Raw genomic sequence first — 18,790 nt, 5'->3', positions numbered from 1 at the left:
CGCCGTTCTCAAAGGGAGGCGTGGGAAGCAGCGCGCTCTCGCTCTCCAAAGCGGGTGGTTTGCTTGTTTTTATTTTCCTCTTGAGTTCTGTAGAACTTCCGGTATCCAGTCGCATACCGTCGGGCTCCCGCCTTTAATGTGCGGGGGCGAGAACGAAGGGGATGCGCAAACGCCTGTAAAAATCAAAGCGACGCTGCTCCTTATCGGGGGCGGGGAGTTGGGGAACGAGAGTCGTTGCGCTTCTAAACACTCCCGCCCCTCAGGAGGAAATGGAGGAGGGTTCCATTGGGAACCAGAAGTGCATTGCGCGGCAGGCTTTCCGTAAAGGTGGGCAGAAGTTCCCTCTTTGGGTTCCTCCAGCAAGTTCGGTGTCCCCTCGGCCTTCGGGGGGAGAAGCTGCGGCGGCAGAAGGGATGGCGGCGGCAGGGGCTCTGTCTTCGCTCAGGCGCTGCGGGAAGGTAAATGTCGCCGTTGTTTTCCAGGGGCTCAGCTCGGGGCGGCGGGGGGGCTGTTTTCAGATCCAGGACGCAGGTGGCAGGTGGAGGCTGCAGGTGGGCGGGTGGATCGGCTGCTTTGCAAGCAGATGGTCGCAGGTTAGAATCCGGGCATCTCGAGTCAAAAAGCGTCGGGAAGCCAGTGCGAGAAGAGGAACGTAGTCCAGATGTGCAAGGTAGTCTGGCCACTGGTAAGAGGGAGAGTCCTTTGTAAACCTCACCTGTACAGGTGAGCTGTGTCCAAGCACAGATCCAGCCACGGAGAAAGCTTCCGTTGTTGAATTTCAGGAGGATGCACGGGAAAAGGTGGTTGGACTACTTGGACTAGAGGGCGTGGGGGCATACGGTCTCCATGCGTTTTGGGATTTAGGAGGCACAGTTGCCAGATCGGAGAACGGGATTTCCAGATGCTGCTGAGTTCTGGCACCTCTCACTCTCTCTTTAGAAATGGATAAAGGGTGTGTTTGTGCGCAGGGGAGCCATGAGGTGATCTCTCCTTCATCCCACACCCTTTTCACTCTGTGGAGAAGGCTAAATTTGCATACCCTTTGTCAAGATGTGCCAGTAATAATAATAAGCCTAACGCAACAGTTCTAAACATCAAGGTTTCAGCTCCACTGAACACTGACTTCTGAATGAAAATGCATATAACTCTGCTGCAAAGCTGGGTGTAAGCATTTCAGTGATCATCAGGGCAGCACTATGAGATAGAAGTGTAGAATAAGCAGGATGCCCCCCTAGTAGGTGCATCAGGCCTGGCTTACCACCTTCTGAAGAAAATTAATACACATTGCCAACTAAAGAGGGAACTACTATAAAGCTACTAAGTTCAACACTACTAGCTGTGCAAGATTGACTTAGGAAATAAAACTTCATTCATGTTGGTCCTTTATTGTAGGAATGAACAAGAGAACTTGGTAACCCATATTTCAGTATTTTTGAAAAGAGAGCTGTAGAATACTTCAGTATACTTATTTTATGTGTGCCAACCCCTTTCAAGGGCCTAACCCTAGAGTGTGAACTTTCTACATAATTCAGGAGTTATTTGCAAATGTTCCTGTATATTGCCCATTGTAAATTTTTATAGTGGAAGAGAGCATAACAGGGAGTTGCCTCTTTTTATAAAGTGAGAGCAATCTTGGTCTACTTGCCTATCAGCAAGAATTTGTTTAATGTGAAGGTGGGTTGACTTGCAGCTTAAAACCCAATCCTGTGTACTTAGCCCATATCTAAGCCCACCGAAACAGGTTTGCATGTATAAGCAAGCCACAGTTAAACTAAATAAACCATTTGCATTGAATCTAAATGTATCCAATGTGTTTAAATCTGCATAGGACCTAACAACATAAATCAGGCCACTAGGCTCCAGTACTAAGCCCTTTTATATTATAGTTATTGTCGTTTTATATAGCACCATCACTTTACAGAGCAGCTAAACAAAAATCTATGCAGATTCTTTATAATCTAGTTTTTTCAAAAAGGCTGAAGTTACCTTAACAAAATGGAAATTACCTTTCAGTCTGTTCTGCCTGAAATTAAGTTTGGTCTGTTTCAATGTTAAATTTAAGCACATATGCTGTTAGATATAAGCAAGTCAAAGGATTGTTGCACGATAATCCTAAACAGATTTCCGTTGAAAGGTGTCTCTCCTAAGTGTTCTTAACATTGGGGAGGGAGCGGTCTTACTTGTGTTCTCAGCAACGAAGCCAGAGAAATAAGATTGCTTAAAACAAAGAATGAAAATCAGAATTTACAGTCTTGGACTATGCAAATGTTGTTTCATCATATAAGATCTTGAAGTTGTTCATGTGCATGCTCATCAGTTGATTACTAAAGCAAATCAAATGATAACCTGTATGTGTGACTCAAAAGATCTAACATGATCGACAGAGACAACTTCCACAACACCTGTAGCAACCCCCACATAAGTCAAGGGCATACTGTATTGCAGGGGTAGCCAACATGGTGCAGTCCAGATACTTTATTGCACATTCCCATCACCCCTGACTGTGGCTTTGCTAGTTGGGGCTGATGGGAATAGGAACCCACAACTTCCGGAGGGCACTATTCCTGATATAGGGCTGACTTTCATCCTGTTTGTATTCTGAAGTGTCTTGTAAGACACTTTTGTTCACTTGGGAGCAGTTTCTTTCACCAGTAATCCAAATTATAATATCCATCCTTGTTCACAACCCAAGTCTAGTGATGATGTCCTCATTAGTCACTTTGGTCTGAGTCTGCCCTTACTCCCTGAAATTTCATGGAGATATCTTATTTGTAGTTTCAGACTAAGATTATTTTCTCTAGTGGTATTGTTCTCTCCTTCTTAAAATATGTTTTGTCCACAGCTGAGATGGAATATGCCTCCATTCATAAACTCTCGCATGAGGCAACCCAGTTTCTTTAAATCTTCCAAATCTGAGGCTTTACCAAACCTAACCAGTGAAGGAGTAACTTGTGCTCCACTTCAGACATTTACAGAAGAGGAGATCATGATCAAAGAAATGGGTAATGTATTTGAATTCTATCTCTATGGGCGAAGTCTGCCATCACTAAATCAATTAGTTTCTACATGGCATGTGATTTATAATAATGCACTGAAGAGAACGAATCACTTCTGTAAGCAAGAAATTCACCCCCAACCATAAATTGTTAGCTCATTTTCAAAAACTGATGTTTTGAAGAATTAAATGTCGGTTTAAGTCTATGTACACAATTCTCTGTTACATTCTAGGCAGAGGGGATAAATACTGTTACCTTTCCCCCACTCCACTATGGTAAACTTAAATCAAAAGACCTAAATCTAACTGTAGCCACTAGTGCTATCTAACTTACATTTGTGAATTTTATATCTGTTAAATTTCTGGCTTCACTGCAACTTAAGGCTAACAATGAGATTCTTTATATCTTTTTTTCCTTATAGTGAAAAAGTTTGCTCATGAGCGAGTGCTACCATTGGTACAGAAAATGGATGCTGATGCAAAAATGGACGATTCTATTGTACAAGGGCTATTTGAACAAGGGGTTTGTACATATTTTGGTGTTTTTAATGCAGTATGTAGCTTCTTCCCTTTGCACACTGAGTACTATACGTATACATTTGTAACACAATAAGCAAAAGGATGAATGATATAATTGAAAGATGGTCACAGGGCTGACTGCTAGCTTTCATTCCGTTTTTCTGTAAATATTTGTAGCTTTTCTTCTTCTTCTTAGCAGATAGAAAATTTATGCAGTAGTTTCACTGGAGGTAGATTTCAGGGGAAAACATTTGGTGACTAAGGTTACATCCTGACCCCACTTACATGGGAGCAAGCCCAAATGAATTCAAAAGGAGTTGCTTTTGAGTGGACATGGCTAGGATTGCACTTTGGGCATTTTGATTACTCTTTAGTTAAATAAGAGGCACAAGTAACAATAATGTTTTAGTATTATGCCACTCTGATTCTAAAATTTGCTGTTTCAGGAGTACAACAGCACAAACAAATCTGTAGGATCACAGTATTGGATCTCAAACTTGAGCGTGCTGATAGCCAAATCTTGTGAACATTTCCTTAGAGTTCAGTGGGAGGCTGTGATTATAGGAGGGTACACATGAAAATTCCTTTCGGAATCAATGAGTGGTATTCAACTAAATTTTACTCAGAGTAGACCCATTGAAACTAATTGAAATGAGTTATGTTCATTAAATTCATTGGGCCTTCTCTGGGTGAAACTTAGCAGAATACCACCCCAATAGCTCTTTTTTCTAGCAAAGATTATGGAAGTTGAGTAGAAGTCAGAATTCATAAGGTTTCTCCACCCACTCCTAACAACAGCTTATTCTTTCTTTTTCAGTTGATGGGTATTGATCTTGATCCCAAATACGGAGGAACTGGGTTTTCCTTTTTTTCCACTATTCTGGTGGTTGAGGAATTGGCCAAGGTTGATCCATCAGTATCGCTTATGTGTGAGCTCCAGAATACCTTAACCAATAAATTGTTTACGACGTATGGCACAGAAGAACAAAAGCAAACCTATTTGCCTAGACTGGCAAAAGACATGGTAGGTGAAGTATATTGGCACATAAGTTAAATATGCAGTTGCAGAATTTCCACCTTAAGGAACGAACTGCAGGAACCTATGTAGATTTATTTAGGAGTAAGTTCCACCAATTTATTGAAGCTTACTCTCAAGTAAGCGTGCATAGGATTGCAGCCTAAGAGCTCCATCCACAGCCTAGCCCTAGTTATACTAAACCAGTTGAGTTTAGGCATATTCGTGTCTCATTGACTCATGTGAGTCTTCGGTTGGGTAAAAGAGATGTTTACAGCCAAATCATTCAAAGTTTTTGGAGTTAAACTGTTTATTTTCATCACCCTTAAAGAGACCACTAAACTGGCCTGTGGTAGAGCTTTTTGTATATTTCTCACTGCCAATGTACAGCATAACAGTGTCCCTGTTATTGCAGCAGCTGTTCCCACTTTCCTCCATAGCACTGCTATGTTCAGGATGAATGAGATTGTGGAATTCTAGGAAACCATTTGCTCTGATTGAAACAATAAGCAGTAACAGCCCTTCTTTGTTTTCCAACCAGTGCCATCCAAGAAAGCGTTGGGTGTTTTTTTCAATTGGAGTGGTGCGAAAATGTTTGAGAGACTATATTGTGTAAATACTTGGATTTTCTTGTCTTGTGAATTAAATATGTCACTGGTTAAAAAAAAATCATTTCTTACTTGATTACCTTGCTGTACCTATGTTCTCAAAATGTTTGCAGAGTGAATATATCTAGTGACTTGACTTTATTTTTAAATGATAGATGGGCAGTTTCTGCCTCTCAGAGCCTGGTTCTGGCAGCGATGCGTTTTCCTTGAAGACTCGTGCTGAAAAGAAGGGGGACTACTATATCATCAGTGGGTCAAAGATGTGGATTAGCTTTGCTGAGCATGCAGGAGTGTTTTTGGTGATGGCAAATGCCAACCCTTCCGCAGTAAGTAGCTACAACAGTTATTGCTTGATTTTACTAAGGCATTGCATCAAGATTAATTACAAGGTATAAACTAGGCTTGTACCTTGCTTATACTGGCAGTCTTCCTTTTTCTTCCTGTATCCTCAATTTATGGAATTTCTTCTGCTTTGGAAATTTTCTAAGAACAGCAGAAGAGCAGAGTTAGGAACCTTGATCTCTCTTTCTCTTTGCCCCCCAATCCCTCTTGCCTGCCCTGGTGTTTTTCTTATCCTATTTGCATCTGAGAAGCCCTGTCTGGAGTATCCATACTAGTGAGTAAAAAGGTCAAGGTGCGGGTGGCCCTGTGGTCAGTCAGGATGTAGTCAGACAAAGAAAGGTGATTACACAGCTGTTGTACAGTTTTGCACTGTTCATGATTAGGCACTGTATTGCACAACCAGCAATCCAGAACATTTATTTATATACAGTGGTACCTTGGTACTCAAACAGTTTGGCTCCCAGACAAATCGGCTCCTGGACGCCGCAAACCCAGAAGTAAGCGTTCTGGTTTGCAAACGTTTTTCGGATGCTGAACATCTGACGCGGCTTCTGCTTGAGTCCAGGAAGTTCCTGCAGCCAATCAGAAACTGTGCCTTGTTTTTTGAACGGTTTCGAGAGTCGAGCAGACTCTCGGAATGGATTACGTTCGACAACCCAACCAAGGTACCACTGCAGTCAATTTCACAGTTAAAAGCGTTTACAATAAAAACAAATCCATGTATAAAACTCAATCTGTAAATAGAAATAATTTCAGATCTAATACAGACACAGATTGGGATAAAGATCTTCACTTAAATGGCATATTGAAAAGGAAAGACTGGGCAGCCTTGGCAGGAGTCCAGCCCCAAGCTAGGATGGGTGAATTCTGGTTTCTCGCAGCTTCTCGTTTTTCCAATATTAAGTTGGGTTCTCCACAGTTCTACATAAGTTTCCTAATTCTTTTTTAAAGGTACTCACAAACATGTGCTAGTATTTTATTTCATTACACCCTTTTTTGTATGGAATACTCCCTAATATAATGAGTTTTGTGTTCTGTTTTTTAACTAATATATGCATTTTCATGCAATCTTAACCTTACATTACTTGGTTGGAAAACTGCCCTGCAAAAATCAGAGAAGTGCAGATTTCAAAAGATTGCTGCATTTTCAGAATGTGTGAATTAGGTATCTCTGTTTTTAATGTGAACTGAATTGAATTTCCACCCCGTCCTTATTATCAGGACAGTTAATTTTCCGTATGTCTTTCCTTCCTAGGGCTATAAAGGAATTACCTGTTTCATAGTAGACCGTAATACAGAGGGCCTACATGTAGGAAAGAAGGAGGATAAACTGGGAATCAGAGCCACATCTACATGTCCTGTAACATTTGAAAATGTGAAGGTGCAGTAGTCCTTTTAAAGCTGTGGAATTTGGCTAAGTCGTTGCAATACTGTACTCAATACAAACAACTCAGTGGGATGCAGTTGCATAAATTAGCATGCGTTTGGAAGATGAATGGTGCATTACTCACAGGAGGTTGGCTTAAAAAAAAACACTTTTAGAAATATAGCAAATTTAGATTTGAATCACACACGAACGCAGTCTGTGGGTTTATGGTTGCTCCAAATTTACAAAAATTTTGTCAACCAAAAGCCATACAGTAGTTTGCTTTTTTATGTTCCTCATAACTGAATGTAAAATACACGTTTGGCTCTGCAGTTGTATGGAAGCAGCACAGTGAGGTTTCTGGTTTTGAAGTCGTATTGTGGTTTGTTGCTTTGTCTGCGTGCGTTTTTGTAAACCGCCTTGGGAAGCATTTATGTTCGAAAGGTGACCTATATTTTTTAAATAAATAAATGTGGAGATGGAAGTAAAGGGCTACTAGCAATTAATTGATTTTGCTTAATTCCTCAGGTTCCTGTGACCAACGTCCTTGGGCAGGTTGGGCAGGGCTATAAGTATGCCATTGGAATGCTCAATACGGGAAGAATAGGAATAGCTGCGCAGGTAAGTATCACTATAATTACTTAGGTCCAGTGCAGACGTAACGCACAGTGTATACAGTTTTGACTGCCCCCCACCAGTCCTGATCTCAAAAAGGATGTTGCAGAATTGTAACAAAAGCCCTTTTAAGTGTCATCAAGTTACAATTACCTGAATCAGGAGAGCCACCACTGTCCAGACACTGTGGCTGAAGGTGTGTATACTTAAAACCCATGACTCCCTCCCCCCATTATATGATTTGCAACAGGGCTGGGCCCTTGAGAATGTGGCAGAGAACGTGGGGCCACACGCTTCCCCTTCACCCAGCTGTAATCATGTGAGGGGATGAAAGCCTGAGTATGGCTAAAGAGTCTTCCGCAACTGTAGTTAAAGAGATTAGGAGCTGGCTGCTGGATTGCATAATTCCCTACCTACACGCTCCCAGTCTTTCCTTTCTCTTGGAGAAATACAGTGGTACCTCAGGTTACAGACACTTCAGGTTACAGACTCCGCTAACCCAGAAATAGTACCTCAGGTTAAGAACTTTGCTTCAGGGTGAGACCAGAAATCGCGCGGCGGCAGCAGCGGGAGGCCTCATTAGCTAAAGTGGTGCTTCAGGTTAAGAACAGTTTCAGGCTAAGAACAGACCTCCAGAACGAATTAAGTATGTAACCCGAGGTACCACTGTAAAGTGCACCACATCACGGCTTAACATTCTTTAAGCACATAGGCTCGGACCCAACAATTATTGGGCATGCCCAATGGGATGCCTTTTTTTTCTTTGAACAAGAGGTTTCCATGTGATATCGCAAGCTGCTTTTGAATAGCCCCTTGGGTTTCAGAAATGCTTTGCAATGAGGGCTGCTCTTCTATGTGTCCTTGGGCACATGGAAGTAGTTGTATAGTTCTTTGAATTTTAGCCACAGTGACTAGGTTTCAGTCTCCTTTAGAGGCCTCCCTTCGCCACTCACACCAAGAGTATCTTGACTAAATACTTTGTTCCAACATCTTGAAGAGAGATGTCATGAGCAAAAACCCAGGTTCCCTTCCTCTCCCCACCCCCATTAAAAACCTGGTTTTAATTTAGAATTTAATCAGCATATTATGGAAAAAAACCACCCTGAGCTATTAAGTTTAGGAGAACAGTATTAATAAGTAAGTAACCTTATCAAGGCATTACACATTAATGTTGTTAGATTATCACTTTCCATATTAAGCAATGAAATGGACTGCTGGCGACTGACTAGGTATTATTATGCTGTGTGATGGGGCATTGAAAATTAAATGAGTAAAATGAAAGTGACGGTGAGAAGCTCTTAGAAATACCCGACTTCTAGATTCTTTCACTGCCTTTTGAATTCTGCATATAAGTAGGTTAGCTTGGTTTTTTTTTAGTGTTTCTGGAATACAAAAGCTCTCCAATCCTGCGGTTGTCTTATGGGCCCCTAACAACCAAACTCACTCCTGGCAATTGTCACAAAGCTTGTCTTGCCCTTTTAAAGAGGACTGTGACACTTTTCCAACCACATTAGTAACATTTGCTTTTTGTTGTTGTTCATTCACAGATGTTGGGATTAGCACAAGGATGTTTTGACCACACCATCCCATATACAAAGGAGAGGTACCAATTTGGAAAAAGCACATTTGATTTTCAGGTAGCGATGAGTGCATTCTGTAAAATGGGTCTAAACACAAAAAGAAGTGCTTATCACAGCTGATATTTTGTAGGCCACAGTATTATAACTTCTTAACCACTGCCACGTTTTGTTTGAAGGATTACCTGTCAGTAGTAAATGTGAAGAAAACATTTTAAGTAGTAATACCTTTCTGACTATCGGTGTGGCAGAACTTTCTATAACTTGAGTAAGAACTCATTCAGCTATGAATTTTTACACAGTTCTACCATGATGCAGTTATATCTTGCATCATGTTAGAATTGTTTAAAAGTTCATTTGTAATTTGTCATTCAAGCTACAATTTGGTTAACTACTGTAATATTTGCATTATTATATTTCACTGTAGTTGCCATAGGATGTGTTTATAAAACGGTAATTATAGTAATGATTTCCCCTTGCTTTTTTGGTTGTTTTTGGCTCGGTCTTTTGGCACTTTAGACTTCATTCCTTACTTGGAAATGAATACAGTTCTATTTACACTTGAGTAAACAAATAATTGCTATATCGGCCACTCATAGGATCAGGAACTGAGCATTATATCTGGCAGCTGGGGAAGGGAAGATGATTTTCTCTTCCAAGTTTAGTTTTACATGGAACTTGTTTCTTTCAAGGGAATGCAACATCAGATTGCGCAAGTGGCTGTACAGATAGAAGCTGCAAGATTGTTAACCTACAATGCAGCTCGACTTGCAGAAAGCGGAAGGCCATTCATAAAAGAGTCAAGCATGGCCAAGTATTATGCAGCAGAGGTAAGCTGTATTTGAGGTTTTCTTTTTTGCCTTTTCTTTTTAAATGAAACATAAGTGAACTGCGGCTTTATATTATTACAGATAGCTTATCCTGAGACATCCTGAAGCAGTTTGCAATGAAAACATATATGGAACAATTGCCTATAAATACAATTAAAACATTTGCCTATATAAAATCATATACACAATTTAGAACAAGATATATATATCGCTTGATTGTAATGCAACCTCAAATTGGCTTACAAAAAGAATGAAACAAGAAAATCGCCCATTAAAAACAGCATTTTAAACATCTTAAAAATGATTAAAATCAGCAATAAGCCAAATACCGGATTAAAACATTCTACATGTCTGAATAGGTTGACAAACAGAGTACAGTGAAGGCACCAACCTGATGTCAATATTCTGACGGTCAGGATAGTATTGATTTGAATTGAGCAAAAGTCACAGCATGCTTCATGCGTTTTTTGCAGGTTGCTACTCTAACCACAAGTAAATGTATTGAATGGATGGGCGGAGTTGGCTTCACAAAAGATTATCCTATTGAGAAATATTACAGGGATTGCAAGATCGGTAAGTAGCAGTTTCTTAGAGATCATCTGCTGAAAATGAAAACGTAGCATTTTTATCCAGTTTAAGTTTGAATGATCAGAAAGTTATCAACAAAGCGCATTTGCCATTCTCCATCTCCTGATATGGATATTGAGCGGCAAGTCTATAAGAATCTGGAAGTCTGATTGTTTGTCAAGTTTTGATCTACAATTTTAGCCACACCAGGTTCCTAACCCTCTTCACTGTCCCAGCTACCTACAGGCAAACTGATTAGATACCTTAGTTTGTTCGTTACCCAGAATGTAGATCTGATAGTCTCTTCGCATACAGCTGCATAGGCAAATCCATGCTACCTGCCCCACCATGCGGCTATATTATTCGCTTCCAATCCTTAGCTGCTCAGAATTGCATGAGTGAAAAGCAGGCCCCATGCCTCTGGATGTGGAAGATATAGGGACTAATTTCTGTTAGGAAATGCATTGTGCTTTCTTCAGCAAAATTATGACCAGCCCTATCTATGTTAGACTGTACAAATCTGTGTGGATATCACAGTCTCATCAGTCACTGAGCTGCAGCCTGCCATAATGGACTGTCTCCACTAAAATATGTACAAGAGAATATGAAAGTGATACCTACTTTACACATACAAGTTATAGGGTAGAATTGAACATTCGTGAGTAGACTTCTGCTTGCACAACAGGACTTCTTATTCCTCCCCCCTGCAGCCTCCACATGCCTCCCAAATCTGAATTGGAGGGACCCCCAGTCCCTCAGAGCAGTTGTGTGGGTGGCTGCAGAAAAAGGAGAGAGGAAGCAAAAGTCCTGTTCTGCAAATGGAAGCACATGGTCACCTCTGGAGTCAATCCATAACTTTTGTGAGCTTGCCCTTGCATCTTCCTTTGTAATAAAACCACACCACATTCAAAGTTTCTACTAAATTGTTTAACATACTGCACTGATCACAACAAAAAATACTCCAGCGGTAGAACTTGAGGCTGCATTATCAGATCTTTTTCACTCTGCCTCTATTACATACCTTTGCCTCATATCTAATGTTTACCACAACATGCTTAAATCACTGTTTATCGCTGTTTATATTATTGCTTCATTTATTCCCCCACCCTGATGGTTTGTTTCAGGTACCATATATGAAGGAACTTCAAATATCCAGCTGAACACAATCGCAAAATGCATTGCTCAAGAATACTGAGAATACTGAAAATCAAGAGATTTAATTACCGCTACAGTACTGGTGTGAATCACGGGCTACTTCTTCATGTCCAATTTCTAAGACAAAATAAGAAAAATTGTGGTAATTTTAAATATGTACAAGACTGCAGCATAAGTGACTAGACTGTTACACTTCAGTAATGTACCATAATAACTAATTTTCCCAACTATAATGATACAGGCCGTTAAAATCAACCTTCTTTTGTATCTACATGTTGGGGTTTGTAGAACTGATAACTTCAGTTGATTCTGGGCTATCAAGGCTTCTCTGCTTTACCATGTGGGCTCTTTGAACTTTTGCACCTGCTTATCAAGATCCAACACACCAATATACAAACTTTGAAAAAGAACTAAGTATCCAAGAAATCTCTGAAATTCTATTCACACAAGTGTGATGGCCCTGATGACATGGGAGCTGTAATGAAGTTACACTAAAAAAAATACCCTACAACCTATACATGTTGGTGAACTACACAAGTATCAGTGGTTGGTGCTTAAAAACATGGCCCAAACAGGATAATAATGGACAAAATAACCCACCTCTTTGATTGATTTGCAATGCTGTACTAGGGGAGTTGGAACAGACTTGTCCTATGGTTGTTAAGATGGAGATGAAGGAACTAATTAATACAGGGCCTTTTCTATAGGATGGTTAAAAGTTAGTACTTCATGCTTTATTCTGGGCATCCTGTAAAAATGCATGCAGGCCTCAGAGACAGCAATAAGTAAGACATTTGCTTTTGAATAGTCCTGTTAATCTTGGCTATTGCAATGTGTCCAGGAGTATGTTCATTTCCATGGCACTTGAAGGTATTTTACATAGAACTGCTTCACTGGAACATAAAAAGGTAAGATAAGATTCTGGTGTCTGTGGCACTACAGTATGATGAAATATTGTGCAGGGTTGCAAGTGATTAAGTGAGAAAGTGGTGCTGGTTCCACTGAAGCCAATGGGGTTTTTATCAGCTTCCTTTAAACTCCTTTTTCTTTGTTGGCTTTTAGACTGCAATTTTTAATTTTTGTGCCAAAGACACATACATGTAAAGTGTGATCACCTTGTTTTCACACCTCATTGGGTGAAACTGTTGCAGACAAGAGTACCCAACCAAGGTGATCTTGCATTCTTTTTATTTGTGCCGTATTTGAAACTTGAATACAGTGGTACCTCGGTTTAAGAACAGTCCGGTTTAAGAATGATTTGGTTTACAAACTCCGCAGATCTGGAATGTCCTGGTTTGAGAACTTTACCTCAGTCTAAGAATGGAATCCAAACGGTGGAAGGGCACTGGCGGCGGGAGGCCTCATTAGGGAAAGCACATCTCAGTTTAAGAATGGTTTCGGTTTAAGAACGGACTTCCAAAATGGATTAAGTTTGTAAACCGAGGTACCACTGTACACACACACATTTTTTCCCATTCTATTAGTGGAAGAAAATGCCCATTTGAAAAGCACCCTCATAATAAATATTGCTATTACTAATATTAGTTCATCCATCAGATTGGGTCGGGAGCAAGCATTTGGTTGTGTATGTGGGGAAGAAACATTGCTGAGTCCAAGCGGCAGAGCACAGCTTGAGCTGCAAAAATGCTGAGGCTAAATTGTAGATCATGCATGGGGATGTTAAGGCGAATGCATTTCCTTGTATGCTCAGATCTTGTGATAGCTGCTGGGTTTAATCAGAAGTAGTGCTGGAAAAGAATAAGCAGTGTTCTGAAGTGAGCGAATGACTGGGGGAGGAAGCCTACTTTGTTGTTAGGTAACGCACACATTTTGGAAGAAGCACAACACATTAAAAGGCACACACACCCCAAAAGAAGAAACCAGAAATCCAGCAGGCACATGTTGAATTTCTTGTTGTTTCTGCCATCTTAGAAGAGGAATATCCTCTGTGTGACAGAAGATGTGATCTCTCTTTGATGATTCATTTATTTCCCACCTTTCTTTTCTGATGGAACCCAAGGCGGAGGCCATGTGGTTTCCAGGCCACCAGCCAGGCCCAGACCTACTTGGCTTCAGCAAGGTGGTGGCCTCATGTGCCTTCACTCCGCAGCCTGGGAGTGCTGCCTGTATTCTTTTTTAAATGAATGCTTGTATTTAAAAAATAATTGCAAAGATCTGCAAGTTTAATAGAGCCATCTTTTAAATTTATTAAAATGTTTCAGATGGAGTAATCTGATTGACAAAACATTGCAGCCCCAGTAATAAGTGGTAGCATTACTCTTTTAAGCTGGCAGTAATTGGCTATAACATTTCTATGACAAGGTCCCCACTGTGCCTTCAATCAATCTAGCTGTATTAAAAAATATGGAAAGCTTGTCTGTGTTACATTTGAGCTACCTTTGTGGGTTAAGTTACAGAAAGGTAGCCGTGTTGGTCTGCCATAGTCAAAACAAAATTTTTTTTTTCCTTCCAGTAGCACCTTAAAGACCAACTAAGTTAGTTCTTGGTATGAGCTTTCGTGTGCATGCACACTTCTTATCTGAAGAAGTGTGCATGCACACGAAAGCTCATACCAAGAACTAACTTAGTTGGTCTTTAAGGTGCTACTGGAAGGAAAAAAATTTTTTCTTTGTGGGTTAAGAATAAGTATAGCCACATAGTCCAGTTATACAATGTACAAAGCTGCTCATGAAAACTGTCCAGCTACTTGATTCAATATACTTTGCTATATACCTGTTACAGGACCTGCATTCGCCTCTTTCTTTTCTTGAGGGGCTCTGGGTCTTTTAACATCTGCATGTCAGTCAGAGATTCAGCAGGCACAACTTTCCTCATAACAACTCATGCCTGGGAAAGCTTTCTTTAAATTCTAGCTAGGAGGCAGCTTTTAAAAAGCAGAAATCCACTTTCAGCAGGAGGGGGGATGTTACAACCCTAACTTTGAAATGGCTTTTGCATTAAGCATCTAGCATACAAGTTTTTATCACTTTGAACTGTGTGTTTATTATATCTGCTTTGGGCTGTATGCAGCTGATCGGAATCCGATTCCTTCTAAGCCAAACATTAAGGAAAATCCTTGGTGAGTATTTCAAGTTAAAGGTACAGTTTGTATAAAGAGCATCTAAGATGAAGTATTTTTGTACAGCACGCGTACTGCGTGCATTGTTACAAATATTTTTGTATGTCTTCTACCATGATTGTACACCCCACAAAGTGGCTATAAAAGTGATTAAATGCAAATGCATCTACTAAGTGAAAGTGGAATAAAACTGTAAAATAAGATTGTGGTTGATGAATGCCATACACGTAACACCCTCTTCTCAATCAACAAAGCATATGATAATGTCTTCTGACTGTGGTGTGTGCTGTCTATCCATCTACCCTACAACTACATTCTATGGAGATAGTACTTGAAGCATGATCTTGTGTGGCACAAGTAAGGCCTAGATGCCTTCCTCACTGTCTCTCTCTCTCTCCTTTTTTCTCTGGCACACATTGCTATCTCTTGCTTTCCTAATTTTTTCATAGGCTGACGTTGGAAGGTTTTTTGCAAATGCAAGCACAATTCATACAAGATTGCTTTCTGCACCTGGACAAGAACACACACATGGGATTCTCTTAGTTTCTTCTCTGCTCACTCTTTCTTTCTTTGGCATCAAGGTACCCTTAAAGGCACCCCAAAAGCTTTTTAAAAAATAAAAATATTCTACTCTCTGTCACAGTCAAGAAAAAGGATTATGAGTAATGTTAACACAAGAGACCAAATGTTTTCATACTAAAGCAACTGCACAGCAAGGATACATTTGTGATCTTGGTTCAGAATGAGAAGCTAAGCAGTAATAATGGAAATGGACTTGGCTATGGCATTTAGAAAGGACGCGGGTGGCGCTGTGGGTAAAACCTCAGCGCCTAGGACTTGCCGATCGTATGGTCGGCGGTTCGAATCCCCGCGGCGGGGTGAGCTCCCGTCTTTCGGTCCCAGCTCCTGCCCACCTAGCAGTTCGAAAGCACCCCTAAGTGCAAGTAGATAAATAGGTACCGCTTTATAGCGGGAAGGTAAACGACGTTTCCGTGTGCTGCGCTGGTGCTGGCTCGCCAGCTGCAGCTTCGTCATGCTGGCCACGTGACCCGGAAGTGTCTCGGGACAGCGCTGGCCCCCGGCCTCTTAAGTGAGATGAGCGCACAACCCTAGAGTCGGACACGACTGGCCCGTACAGGCAGGGGTACCTTTACCTTTACCTATGGCATTTAGATGGTTCTGTAAGTCCTGTTTATTCACAAATAATGCTGACTCTTCTCAGGTGCATGTATGATTATAACAAAGTAAATCCATTAGGATTGTTCTTTCAGCAGTTTTGTCATTTTGGACTTGTTGGTTCCAGGTTGGTTTCAAAATTGGGTGGCAAATTGCCTCTAGCAACTTACGTGGAATAAAATATTTTCAGATGCAGACATTTTCCTCACCTCTGACCCTAAAGTTGTCTATTTATGGGGCAGGGGAGGCGAATTGCATCGGCAACCTATTTGAATGTAGCATTCCCACGTTTCCCCCTTATGGGATGGTTTGTAAAAGGTATTGCATAAGCATGAATGATGTACTGGAGTCAATCTTGACTTTAGTTCTGAGTGTGATTGCCTACCTTACCCCCTCTTAAGCCAGCCACTAGAGGGACATCCATCTACCAGTAAACAGGCTGAACATACCCAAATCTATACAGTAGAGGGCATAGGAGCTCTTCCATACAGGCCAATTTTTTAAAAATAAAAAAATGCCTAAATCACTGTCACATCAAAGATACTGGAGGGAGAAAGATGTGGAAAAGTATGCCAAAAAAGCCTGTCAGTGTAGAAATAATTAAATGTATTCCTTTCCCTTTTTTTAAGGTTAACAGTAAGTCCTCTTTGGCACCAGAGCAAGTTGACTTTTTATGTAGTGAAGTGTTCATTCATTATGCCTTTTCTTACTGTTAGGCTTCAGTTTTTCATTAGGACACAGCTGGCTTTTTTTTCTTCCAGGGTTGGGAAGGGGAGAGACGAAGTGTGCTCCCCACCTCCACCTCTCACATAGGAAGCTGGTTTAAACTGAGTTGGTCCATTACTCTATCTCAGTACTTCCTTTCCTTCCCAGCCCTACCTGCAGGTGCCAGTGATTATATCTGCGTGCAAAGCATGTGCTCAACAGACCACTAAGCTAGAACCTTGTATAAGGCAATTGCATAAACTTACAAATTTTCTGAAGACCATCTGGTCCAACTTGCTTTCACCCAGAAGCAAAGTCTTCTGTTATCAATTATTCCTATAAGGTTAATTCATGTCTAGTTGACTTAGCAGTAGATGTAGGCTTATCTGCTCTTGGTGGTAACAAATCCTGTTAACTGAATAGCCATCTCTTCAAAAACGTGATTTGTTAATAAATGGAAAATACAATAAAAGAGTAGACTACAGGCAGGTTGGATGGATTGTGGTCCCCACATCTCACTCCTGGAGGTCAAATTTTAAGGAAGTAGGGAAGGAAGGAAGATGCAAATTCACTTGTCAGGAGCAGAATAAACCTCATTTAAATACATTAAATACATTTCATTTTGCTAGCTCTTGGAGAATAGGGTGACCCCTGAAAGTACAGAAGACTTTTGACTGTAACTATTCAATATATAGGGTTGCATGTAGACACACCTTGAAAAGAAATCCAATCCAGTAGAAGCTTTCAGTGGAAAAAGGAGAGAAGGTAATTTTCACCAGTTTTTATATGCACACAAACACTCCCCCACATCACTTCCCTTTTTGTTTCAGAAGATCCTCCAACTCTCTTTTTAGGGAGGTGCCACGCATAGAAAGAAGGGTGGAAATCACTTCTCTCCTTGCAGGAGAGTGTCCCATGAATAGAATTAGATCCATCCTACAGTCAAACCAGATATGGGTCATTTACCGTATTTTTCGCCCCATAGGACACACCTAGTTTTTTCGGGGGGGGGATAAAGAAAAAAATATTTCCCCACCAGGCGGGGGCTGGCGCGGGGGAAGCCTGAGCTTCTCCCGACCCCAGCCCCCAGAACAGGCTGCTGCCTGCAAGCCTTGCGAGCCCGGCGGGACCTCCTGCGGGGCGCAGGAGGCTTGTGGACACCTTCCCGAAGCACAGGGCGTCCTCTGGAGGGCACCCCGTGCTTCGGGATGCAGGCTGCCGCCCCAAGCCTTGCGAGCCCGGCAGGATCTCCCGCCGGGCGCGGGAGGCTTGCGGACACCTTCCCGAAGCACAGGGCGTCCTCCGGAGGGCGCCCCATGCTCCGGGCTGCAGGCTGCTGTCTGCAAGCCTTGCGAGCCCGCAGGAACTCCCCCGGGCTTGCAAGGCTTGCCGATAGCTTCCTGAAGCCTGGAGAGCGAGAGGGGTCGGTGCGCACCGATGCCTCTCGCTCTCCAGGCTTCAGTGAAATCCTGCATTCGCCCCATAGGACGCACACACATTTCCCCTTCATTTTTGGAGGGGAAAAAGTGCGTCCTATAGGGCAAAAATACGGTATATATTTTTATCCCACCTCTTTAACATCAGCTAGAACAAAAGAGTGATTCAGAACACAGCTGATGATGGGCTCACCTACATTTTCTGATTGTACTGCTACCATTACTTGTTTTTTTAATCTATGAAGCCTTTAAAAAGAAAGGTTAAAATATACATATCAACTGTTTTGATAAAGAGCTAGATTCAATACTTTCCTGCCAAACAAGTGACTTAGCATTTTAACTTGATTTATCTTGCAGCTGTATCATTGCATGCCCTATAAATGGTCCTTTCCCTATCTATCTATCTATCTATCTATCTATCTATCTATCATCTATCTATCATCTATCATCTATCTATCATCTATCTATCATCTATCTAATCTATCTATCTATCTATCTATCTATCTATCTATCTATCTATCTATTTTCCACCTATTGTTTGCTTGCTTTCTTTTTTAAAAAATCATTTCATTTTTGCACTAAAGCACTACTGTAGGAATAAAACAAAAATAATAAAGCAAACACAATTCACATTTGGAGAGGGCCAGATCTTGCTATGGCTGGGACTGTGATGTGGACTGTCCATGTTTGCCTTTGCAAGGGGGGGAAATATTCTAATGGGAAATATAGTACTTACCTAAAGAGCTATGCAGAACTTCAGTGATAGACCCCACTTTAACAGCTGCCTGCATTTGGACATCAAAAC

At 41.2% G+C, this 18,790-nt stretch overlaps 1 protein-coding gene across 1 annotated transcript; it reads left to right on the top strand.

Moving 5' to 3' along the window:
- Positions 1–18: 18 nt before the first annotated feature.
- Positions 19–12,508, top strand: ACADSB (acyl-CoA dehydrogenase short/branched chain). The gene is made up of 11 exons (XM_053388970.1): positions 19–458; positions 2,843–3,002; positions 3,418–3,518; positions 4,332–4,538; positions 5,293–5,463; positions 6,735–6,860; positions 7,374–7,466; positions 9,008–9,097; positions 9,730–9,867; positions 10,341–10,440; positions 11,559–12,508. Exons 1-11 carry the CDS (start codon positions 270–272, stop codon positions 11,627–11,629), a joined length of 1,446 nt encoding a protein of 481 aa, XP_053244945.1. The 5' UTR covers positions 19–269; the 3' UTR covers positions 11,630–12,508.
- The last annotated feature ends 6,282 nt before the right edge of the window (positions 12,509–18,790 follow it).

This window comes from Podarcis raffonei, chromosome 5 (assembly GCF_027172205.1).
Source record: "Podarcis raffonei isolate rPodRaf1 chromosome 5, rPodRaf1.pri, whole genome shotgun sequence".
Classification (NCBI taxonomy): Eukaryota; Metazoa; Chordata; class Lepidosauria; order Squamata; family Lacertidae; genus Podarcis; species Podarcis raffonei.
This window is presented reverse-complemented; position numbering and strand designations above follow the sequence as displayed.